Source organism: Medicago sativa, chromosome 1 (assembly GCF_051527215.1).
Source record: "Medicago sativa cultivar Bolivia chromosome 1, Bolivia_mono, whole genome shotgun sequence".
Classification (NCBI taxonomy): Eukaryota; Viridiplantae; Streptophyta; class Magnoliopsida; order Fabales; family Fabaceae; genus Medicago; species Medicago sativa.
In genome coordinates, this window is record NC_140749.1 from 92229364 (window position 1) to 92240875 (window position 11512).

The 11512-nt window shown below is 34.7% G+C and overlaps 1 protein-coding gene and 1 pseudogene across 3 annotated transcripts; both read right to left on the bottom strand.

Moving 5' to 3' along the window:
- Positions 1-1135: 1135 nt before the first annotated feature.
- On the bottom strand, positions 1136-3723 carry LOC146959176 (elongation factor 1-alpha-like; annotated as a pseudogene). The gene is made up of 2 exons (XR_015024831.1): positions 3257-3723; positions 1136-2250 (listed from the first exon to the last, which is right to left on the bottom strand). The product of XR_015024831.1 is annotated as an elongation factor 1-alpha-like (transcript).
- A 3525-nt stretch (positions 3724-7248) lies between these two features.
- LOC146959177 (NADH-ubiquinone oxidoreductase B18 subunit) lies at positions 7249-10600 on the bottom strand. Of its 2 annotated transcripts, none has more exons than XM_085740720.1 (2): positions 10187-10600; positions 7249-7430 (listed from the first exon to the last, which is right to left on the bottom strand). In XM_085740720.1, the coding sequence occupies exon 1, from the start codon at positions 10521-10523 to the stop codon at positions 10212-10214; it is 312 nt and encodes a 103-aa protein (XP_085596846.1). In that variant the 5' UTR covers positions 10524-10600; the 3' UTR covers positions 7249-7430; positions 10187-10211. The 2 variants fall into 2 exon arrangements, with proteins under 2 accessions (XP_085596846.1, XP_085596845.1); XM_085740719.1 differs by having other exon boundaries at positions 7249-7445.
- Positions 10601-11512: the final 912 nt, after the last annotated feature.

An 11512-nucleotide genomic window follows, 5' to 3' on the forward strand; every position in this document is an offset into this window, starting at 1 on the left:
TTCATGATCCATATTCAATTGTTGCTGCAAGTTGAATGTGAAACCTGCATGTATCACATTTCTTTTCTTCAAAATCAGCACAGCAAGCTATGCCTTTGCACCTCAAGCAACACATTAGCTTTACTATTCCAAAGAAAAATTCACCCTTGCATTTAATGTATCCCACCCATTTTTACCAACACACAATAGTCCTTCAATGTATTGAAGTTCCAAAATAGTCATCTATTATGCACTCCGTTAGTCAAATAGTCCCTCAATACTGACAATAATTTTTCACAAATAAAATTATTATGAAATGTTTTTTTTTTTGGTTACAAGGCTAAGAAAAAAGAAAAAAAAAGCGACAAAAAGAGAAAAAAGAAAGCCTAAGCTCTAGGGAAGAAAATTCTCATGGCGTCGTTCCTGATCAAAGGGAGAAGGTCGCTTCGAGGTGGTTCTGAGCTTAGCTAAGAAGTCAGCACATTGATTCCCTTCTCTGAGACAATGATGAATGGAGAAGTTTCTTGAGGAGAGAATATCTTTAATGTCTTGGATTAGAACAACATAGGCATGATAATTGGAAACATGATCCATGATAAGCTTTGTAGATAGCAGCGAATCAGAGTAACAGACTAAAACCTCAATGCCTGATTCTACAGCCAGGAGCAGACCACGGTGGATTGCAGTGAGCTCGGCGAACAAGATGTCAAACATGTATTTTTTAATTGGCAAAAATAAAATATTCTACAACCTTTAAGGAAAAAAAAAATGAAAGTGGGGGCAACGCCACCAATTACCTACACATACATTGATCCCAGTTTTAGCATGTTCTGATGTGTTACGATAAAGTTGATTTCTCTTCTCAAATTCATTCTTACTTGAAACGGGAATTTGATGTTTTTCCATCTATATATTTTTTTTTGCCTCAAATTGATTTCTCATCCCAGTTTTACATTGAACTTCCTTTAAAGTAAAAATAAATTCATTCAAAATCGTTTTTCTTTAAAAAATAAATGGAGAATGGTAAATTTTTATTAATAAAAATTGCACTAATAACCATACTACAATTGTCCAAGATGGGATTCGAACAAACATCCACAATGGAGCGGGAAATCAAGACCAAGGAGAAGCAAAACTCGTTCAGCTAGGGGTGGACAAAAAAATTGGGCACACCCTAAACTAGTCAAACCGAATGCTTTTATTTGATTGTGGCGATTCAAAACGGGTCAATCGTGTACACAGGTTCATTGCCTTCCTTTTTATGATTCATGTAATAACGACAATAGACTTCCCTAGATAGATAATCCAACAAAATTCACTTCTTCAATGCCTTCCTTCTTCAACACCAAATTAGGGATCTTACCTCCAATATCAAGATCCTTCTTCAATGCCTTCTTAGAGATCTTACCTCCTACATTAGGACCCTCCTTCTCCTTCTTCGTTACATCCATGATGACTCCAACAACCACAGTTTGACGCATGTCTCTGACAGCAAAACGGCTGAGTGAAGGATATTTGGAAAAAAGCCTCTACCACCATGGGCTTGGTGGGAATCATCTCAATAACACCAGCATCACCATTCTTCAAGAATTTGGGCTCCTTCTCAATTTCCACAAAATAATACCTGACATTCTTGGTAACAAGCTTAGCAAACTTGACAGCAATGTGGGACGTGTGGCAATGAAGAACAGGTGTATAGCCGTTTCTAATTTGGCCAGGGTGGTTCGTGATGATAACATGAGCCGTAAATTTAACGGCCTCTGTGGCTGGGTCATCGTTGGAGTTTGAGGCAACATAGCCTTGCCTGAGATCCTTAGCAGACACATTCTTAACATTAAATCCCACAATGTCACCAGGAATGGCCTCAATGAGAGCTTCATGGTGCATCTCCATAGACTTTACTTCAGTTTGCAGCCCGGTTGGGGCAAAAGTCACCACCATTCCACGTTTCAAGACACCGGTCTCAATACGTCCCACAGGTACAATTCCAATTTCTCCAATCTTGTAGACAGCCTGAAGTGGTAATCGGAGAGGCATGTGTGATGGCCTATTAGGTTCCTTGATTTGATCAAGAGCTTCAATAAGGGTGGGACCTTTGTACCAATCAAGGTTAGTAGAGTGCTCATTGATGTTATCTCCCTCAAAACCAGAGATGGGAATAAACGGAATTTCATCTAGATTATCATAGCCAACCCTCTTTAAATAGGGTGAAAGTATCTTAACTATTTCATCATACCTACCCTTGGAGTATTTGGGAGTAGTAGCATCCATCTGTCAAGAAATATCATACGAATTATAAAAATAATTAAATGAGAAATGCTAGCCATGCCATCTCATCACACTCTTTTAACACACCCCAATCATAATTAGTCAGTCATCCACTTATTTTAACTCACTATTTATTGGTAACCAGAAGTAAAATTTGCAAAACAATTTATTTAACATTTTTTTTTTAATAATTTGACTGCAACTTGTCGTTGTCCAGTTGTCCAATGCTGGCTTTGAGTAAATAACTTTGTCCATGGATATATGTTTTCTTTATCCATCATGCTCTGCTGTTTCCTTCCGACCTCGTCTCTGTTCACTTTTGTTAGCCATCTCATATTTGTTTTCTTCTAATCAATTCATGGCTTCTTCCAATTTGTATTGAAAAATCTTCATCGTCTTTTTCGTCGAACTGACCCATCTCGTCTTTCTGGCTGGGTTCTGTTTTTTGTTGCAGAATATTAGTTGGGTGCCTCTTCTATAATGCTCTCATTCCATTTTTTTTTTTGTTCTCTATATGTTTGTATACAAAGGGGAAAAAATAAGGTCCAAAAACATGTTTCCATTGGGTTTTGTTTTGGAGTGTTGTAATTGAAAATCTATATAAACATTCCTCTGCAGTTATGTTGTTGTTTTTTTTTTTTTTTTTGTGCAGAATTTTGTAGTCCTCTTGTTGGTATAATTCTTTGATTTTAGTTATTGTACAAAAATTGACTTTATTTTTCACTTGGTTCAATTAAGTGACAAGTTGCCATTCAATATTGCAAAAGCAAATTCAATTGAGTGACTTTATGTTGTTGTATTTGATTATCAGAGTGTTTGAGCTAAATTTAGGAGGATGATTAATAGACAATTTTGTGCTTTCAATCGGGTGAATGCAAAAGATGAAATTGGTTACTAGGTAAATTAAACTAAAGAAGTGGATGACATGGCTAATTGAGTGTGTTAGTGATGTAACCCTAACATTTCTCATAATCAAATACAACTTTGAAGGGGCTAGAAATATAGATACCTTGTTGCAGCAGCAGATCATTTGCTTCACACCAAGAATGTAGGCAAGAAGAATGTGTTCACCGGTCTGTCCAGAATAACCAGCTTCAAAACTACCATGTGTGGAATCAATGATGAGAACGGCACAGTCAGCATGGGACGTCCCGGTTATCATGTTCTTGATGAAATCCCTGTGTCCAGGGGCATCAATGAGAGTGCAGTAGTACTTGGTTGTCTCAAACTTGGAGAGAGAAATGTCAATTGTGATACCTCTTTCACGCTCGGCCTTGAGCTTGTCAAACACCCAAGCATACTTGAACGAAGGCTTGTTTATCTCAGCAGCTTCAGTCTCAAATTTCTCAATGACACTCTGGTCTATACCTCCAAGCTTGTAGATCAAATGACCAGCAGTGGTTGACTTGCCAGAGTCGGCATGACCAACAAACACAATGTTAATATGAACCTTTTTCGTACCCATTATGTCCTTAATTAAACTTGAAATCACAAAATGATCTGCCAATTCAACACAAGAAAATATCAAGACATTATAAGTAAAATAAATCTCAGTATCCATTCAACAATAAAATAAAATACTATATAGCATCAATACAAAAAAATTGAGTGTTACCACAGTCCAAAAACAAATACAGGTGCAGAATACAAAATACTTCTTTATCATCATCACACTATAAACATAAACGATGCTGAAAAATGGAAATATCATCATAACATATAAAAATTACCGATTCAAAAACGTAAAACAAATATCTCAACGAATCAAAAAGAAAAAGTAGAAACACGAACCCAAACAGCATACCGACTCTGTATATGTCCACGTACTCGAATTCGTACCACCTATGAAAGCGAATTGCGAACCATGTGACTTTTCTTAACACAAATAAAATTTGAAATCAAATGAACTTTTTAAAAGGAAAATACAGTCCACCAGGAAGATGAAAGAGTTTAAGAAAAATAAGAAGATGCAGCGGCAGTAATATCACGAGGAAAGATTGGAAAATACAGGTTTTTAATTTGGTTCCTCCTTTATTGATTTTATTTTTATTTATTAAATAAATATGTAAAGAAATGACTCAACATTACCTAACTCAATAGTATAAAATATCATATTCATGCTATTAAGTTACATGAAAGAACTTATGCTTTAGTTGCTTTAGCTTCTCATGAAAGAAAAAATTAAAGTGAGAAATTTGATAATATACTTGGAAACATAAACAACTTATGTTAGATGTAGCACTAGTACCTACTAAGTAGAACAAATTTTGAGCTCTTGAATTAACAGAAATGAATTATCATTTAAATATATCTTGAGCTCTTGATTATTGTATACTCAGACCTACGGGGTAGAGATATGAATTATCATGTGAATATAACGATAATCAAGAGTAATAGATGCTAATGAATTTGCTAATTCATTGTCAGGGACCTAACTGATAGTAAATATGCACAGTCAGGGACCTAACAATAGGTTGGTGTTTAATGGAAGATTGATTTTGAACAAAAAGGATAATTAGATGACATTTAAGGATTTAAAATTTAGGGATTTAAGGATTTGATATTCAATTTGGGGATATTGATTTTTGGTTCAGGGACCAAAATGACCATTTTCTACTTTCACTTTGGTCCCTGTGACACCTCATATGCGCCACATCATCACTTAACAGACTTTTTTAACGTCAGGGACTAAAGTGATAACGGAAGTACAGAGTCAGAGACTTATTTGTATTTAATCCTGAGTCAAGGACCTATGTAACAGCGAGGTGCAGAGTCAGGGACCAAAGTGACTATTTGCTCATAAAAATATGTCAACTCAGTGTCCAAGAAAAAAAATGTCAACTTCGCCTTTTACTATGCCATGTGGCGTGAATTGATTTGAGCACATGGCACTCTTTTCTCAACCTTTAATCAACTTGAACGTCAAAAGCAAAAAATTGAAGGGTCAATACCAAAAAGTGTTGCAAGTAGAGACTGATGACATATTTAAACTTATATTTTAATGTGCATGTCACCTATTCTTCTTTTATAGAAATATCAATCTAGTTTGGATGAGTCTATCAAACATTTTGATGAATGTTTATGTTGTGAACTTACCTAAAAAAAGTCTGTCATATAATAAATCAATTTTTTTGACAAAACACAATAAATCAATTATTGATATGTCTATAAAAAACATTGTTTCACTCAAAAAAAAAAGTGGAGAGTTTAGTTGGGACGACACATTTGTTAAAGGATAACGTAAGTGTCTTTAGATGAGCTCAACAAGAACATAAATCTCTTATAAAAAAAAAACAGAGAACACAATTCTCATGTGAAACAAAAGGGTAAAAGTTCGTTTAATTTTTATTTCTATTACGAATATGAACTGTAAAAGTGTGGTCTGTCGATCCTTTAGACCTTCGGAATTTGAGATCTCCTGTCAAAAATTATGTTTTGTAAGACCAAATTCTTAAAACATTAATTTACGAGATATTTTTTACTTTTCAAGTTAGCTGCTAGCAACAACAAAATTAATTTACCAACTTCTAACTTTATTGTTATTTTTAACTTTAAGTAAGTAGATTCTATTTTTAAAAAAAGATGGGCCAAACGAATCTAATATTATCAAAATATGATTATGTCAGAATTCTTAAATTCTTTATCCTTGACTTGAGGCAATAATATTGAAAATGAAATTTGCTAGAGAACTATCTTGAGTATTGAAGCTAGTGTGCTATAACAAATATGAGAAGTGACATAAGAAATTGCATGCATTCCCACAAATTTGCCTAGTTCATGCAAGCTTTGTGCCTATGGCCTATCTCTATCTTGACCTCCAATGGAGACTCAATGGAGGAATTTTAAAATTTCCAGATTCTAAAATCTCCAATGGCTATCACTCAGCATCGATAACTATTGCCTGAAGAAAAAACCTAAAACGTGTGAACTTTGACCGTCTTGCTTTGCTGTAACTATCCCATAAGCTAGATTGGAAAAACCAATACTACTCAACATTCTTTCGATACAACAACCACACCCCTCATCTCCCAATCCAACATTTCCAACGTTAAATCCCTCCACCACTACACCAACACAATAATCCATTGCTAAATTGGTTTAAGAAAGTGTATCCTGACAAGCATGGAAATTGTTATATAGTTATACTTGTTCACATTATTATACAATTGTTAACACACTTATACTTTTTTTGACACACTTATACTTGTTCGCATTATATGAAAATACATTTATTCATTATATAGTTTGAAATCTTCCTATTTATGAGCATAAATCAGAAACTCTCTCATCTCCAACTGCTGGTCTTTTTTCAAAACAGTTTCTCTCTCTCACCATCCAAAATCCGAAACTTATACATTGTATGACTGGTATTCGTGAAAGGCTTGGATGAATTCCATCGTGATTAGTGTACTGTAGCCCACGTGAATACTCGCAAGGCAATTCTTACCAATATTTTATCGCATTTTAAACTGGGACAACTCTTAGAGATTTGAGTGCTTTTTAGAGCTTGGAGAATTATAAATAAGTTATGTATATTTGTTTGATCCACATGTATGTTTTTTAGATTCAAAGTTGCGAGTGTTTATATCTCTAGCTAAGATTTGAAGTTTCTTTCTCATAAAGCATCGTCATTGAAACTGATTACATTTACATATATTGTTTGGTTTCTTCCAAAGGATTCGTGAAACAACCTCTTCAAAGTTCAATTCAAACTATTACTATTACTCCTTCCAGTTGCTTTTGTTTTCTTTTACAAAAAATTACGTTCTTCTTTTTTTTTATTCTTTAAAAAAGAAAGTATTAAATCGTCACCAAGCACTAGCAGGCAACATCACCAAGTAGTAGCAGGCAACATTGGATTAACCTTTAAAGCTCATTCAACCGCCAGATTGAATAGTTCGATAAACAAGGAACAAGTTCTAAAATCGGATCCAGATCCTATAATCACGTATTATATATTTTCAACTACTATTGTGACTAATGAAAGGAAATGTGTGGATATGAACGCAACCAGTTAGTGATTCCCTTTATGAGATTTTATTTCTTCAAGTACAAACATGGTTTACCGCAGGGAAAATAGCAAGAAAATCAGTCTGCATAAGTCTCTGGACAAACATTCCAAGGCAACTTTAAATCCAAAAAATAGAAAAACATGAAAGAACATCCCACACAAGCAAAGATTCCTGCCAAAAGTTGAACTGCATCAAATATAGCAATCAGGAAGTGCAAGAACTCAAAGCACTATGAAGAACAGGATAACAGCACACACTTAAACCAAGGTGGACACCATGCTTAAAAAATGAGACCTCCTGGCTTATAGTTATACCACCAACTATTAAGCTTGCAAAATATTAAAATTTAAAAATAAAAAGATTCATTTTTATCACGTATAGTGCAGAAAGAGGCTATATATCATCCAAGTTACCAATTCATCAAACAGTCCAGTAGGAAGCACATTCAAAAATATTACCTTCAACCTGCAGAAATACAAGTGACAAACAGATTGACAGATTCTGCAGTATCGTCAAGTCACCTATTCATTGCAGTATCTTGTGGCAAATAATATTATTTATTTGTTTTGAAAAGACTGTTTAATTTCTGCTACCACTCACAGCTTTTACAATTGCAGTTTTAGGGTATGTTTGGATGAAAAGTTTTAGAGAGAAGGGGAGGGAAGGGGAAGGCTTGTTTTTCTTTCATAAACCAAGGAAGCTATAAAATGTTTCTATAACTAAAAAAAAAGGGGGAATAGAGTCATAAGGTAGATAAGAAAAGAAGAAAGCAATATACAGTTGAAGGTAGAACTTCATTCAAGGCCTACCATCAAATTTAAAGCAAATGAATTGAGTGATATCCTTGCATATTTTCAGTGCAATTAATAAAAAAATCTGGAGTATATAAGTACAAATTCATCAACATTTGTTTCAACAAATAATTGTTTTACCTCTCAATTTAATGTTCTCCTACAGTCCAAACAAAGACAGCATAATATTTTGTATATACAAGTCAAAATGGCACTTTTATTCCTCAAAGCCAGCATTGGATCTCATCTGCCTGGAGCACAATGATAGGGACTTGGATATTATGGGGTGCCTAAGTCCCACATTGAGTAGTATGGGATGCTTGATGGTGTATTTAAGTGGTTTAGTTCTTCCACCTTGATAGCTAGTTTGCAAGGGTGGGTGGGTTCCCCAAGTGCTTAGATACTTATCACACTATTGCTCGTAATCAAGTCCAAGTGCCTAAATATAACTACTTGCATTGTTCAAAAGGCGGGGCTCTCATACTACTTTTCAGCCATAGGACTGATTATAATTTATATTAACTAAAATCAATTAATGTCCAGTCCACCTAAAATATATTTACAGATACCCCAGGGTTAGACAAGGTTGACACTGCCCAAAAAGCAGTGGGTTACACTGAGGGATGGATTCCCCTGTCCCCAATTTGCATTCCCCTTCAAGCTATTTTAGGAATCTGAGGATGAAGGAAGAAATGTAACAAGGAAGCTTGGAGAAAGAGATTAAAAACCATATGGGACCATATTATGAAAGATAATGTATGAGATACACTAATGCTCTATTTATAGAGCTTATTAACCACAAAACAACAAACTCTGAAATTGAATCATATAACCACAATGACATACACAAATGATCTATATGTAGAGTTTATAGAACTTATTAACTGTGAACCAACCAACTGATTTGCAGCTAATAACAAACTCAAATATACGGCAAATTCACTACCACTCATCTATGTGTTTTTCAACACCCCCTTCCTTCCTCCCGGGCCAGCTTATATACGGCAAATTCACTACCACTCATCTATGTGTTTTTCAACACCCCCTTCCTTCCTCCCGGGCCAGCTTAAAGAGGTAAGGATAACTACCACAACCAGTTCGAAATGAGACACAAAATGCATAAAAAAAACAGCTTTTTGGACAAGTGAGATCTGCAATGACTACAACTAAAACAGAACTTAAACAAACAATATTGGAGGCAAATCACAAGCTTGCACAAAATCATTGCGGTCAACCAAAGCGCAGAGCAACCGAAGAACAGTCTCAAGAAACTTGATTCTAGACTTTACAAAGTGGAAATTATTGAGAAGTGGTTGATTCATCTAAGACCTTTTCTTCATGGTACCAATGTCATAATTCCAACACTCATCAAAGAACCAAGGCTTTTTCAAAAGATAAGAACTTACATACACTTTAACAAGTCCATCTTTATAGCCCTCCTTAACTGTTTACACACAAGTGACATAACGCTCTGATGATGGCAGCCACAACAGACCAATCACAATTTATCGGCCGGAATTGCAACAGAATCAATATCACCACACACGTATGAGGGCATTATAACATAAGCCATTTCAAAAGAACAACACGACTCTTAAAATTTGCGTCAAGCATAACTCAACCCTTACAAAACTGGCTTTGAAGATGAGGACTACCAACACCTATGACAACATCTTGGAGGCCACTTCGTATTCAATGTGAGACTATTAACCCACCCACCCACCCTCCCCACTCATTACGCCCCGTACTAGACACAAACTGTAAAATTAAGACAAGAACATTGACAACCTTGGGTTGAACAAGTTAACCTTTGACAATTCACAATTCCTTTGTTCAGAGCAGAATAAAACCCACAAGTCACAAACCCATAGTCTGTCTTTGCTAGTTATAACGCACACTACAGGTTCTGCGCTCACAAACCCAATTACCACTCAACTATATACTTCTCAGAAAATGCCCCAAAACTAATTAAGCAAAACCCTAATTTATCAATACAACAAAAGGAATATACACAAATCTATCACCCATACAATAAAAAACATCAATTTCCTAACAGCGAAACCTAATTAATCATACATAAACATGAAATCAAAAATAAAAAACCTCAATTCCAATTGAAAGGAGAAAGAAGCTTACATAGCGAGAGAGAGAGAGAGAGGGATCAAGCATTGGCGGGTTTGGGGATGAGAGGAATAGCAGCACCCTCTGAAACGGGTTGTTTGGAATTAGCATTTTGATTTTCGCGGATCTTCTGCATCTGAAGCATTCTCTCCATGACGAGTTCGTATTCGCACTTTTCATAAGAGTGACGTTCGTTCTCGCACTTCCATGGAAGATAGAATTCAGCTTGTCTGCATTTGTTGAGAGGGATGAGCAAATGAGCGCATTGATCTCTGTAAGCCAATGGAACCCTAGCTTCCACCATCTCCTCTTGTGTCGCAATCATCTTCTTCGATGATCCTTCAAATTCCATCTTCGATTCGCGAGATTTCAACTCTACCAAGATAATTCTTGATTCGATTCTCTAATTGCTTTGCTTCTAATTGAAATGAAAAATTCCCAGCCGCAGGGTATGTTCTTGTTCTTCACTCAGATAAATATTATTTCCTTTTCTTTAAAACATTTTTTTTTTTTTTTTTTCATTGGAACAAAGCATTTTTATGATGATTTTTTATTTATGCTAAAAAACATTTTTAAGATTTCTGTCATTTTTTTTTTGTTTTTTTAAGACTGTCATTTTTTTGTTGATATTATTTTTTTTTGGTAGTGGTCGGGGTTTGAACCCCAGACCTTACATATCTTATAGTATATTATTAACAATATACTATAATATAATAATTTGTCAAAAAATGTTAAAATATAATTTTTTTTCCAATTTTATAAAAAAAAAAATCATTTTGGTTATTAGCAAGAAAAAAAAAATCATTTTGGCCATTTATGTTTTTTTTACTAAAAATAATATATGCATTCATTAATATCGATAGATTATATCAAATACAATACAAGTTTCATGTCACTAAAACATAATTTGCAAACAAACTCAACATTCAAGTTCATAGCATAATACGACAAAAATACATTCAAGTTCATAGCATAATACGACAAAAATGCCTGCAAAAGTGATAAAATTGAAGTGGTTGAAGTATCATTGCCTCTGAATTTGTAGTGTTAATGGTCAAGTCAACATCAGTTGAATCTATTTTGAGTCGAAATTGAACTAGCAATATGAAGGAATCAAACACCGCAACAAGACAAAAAATTTAAACTATGCTGCACTAGTAAACAAACAAAACAATGACGTCGTAATCAGACAACGAAATCACAAAAATAATTTAAGTTCATGTGAATAACACTTATTCAAATAAAATGAGAGAGAAAAAAACAATACAAAGAGATGATTGCATGTCAAAAATATTCAAAACCACATCTCTCCTATAGATGTAAAAGTACAAATGTTAGAGA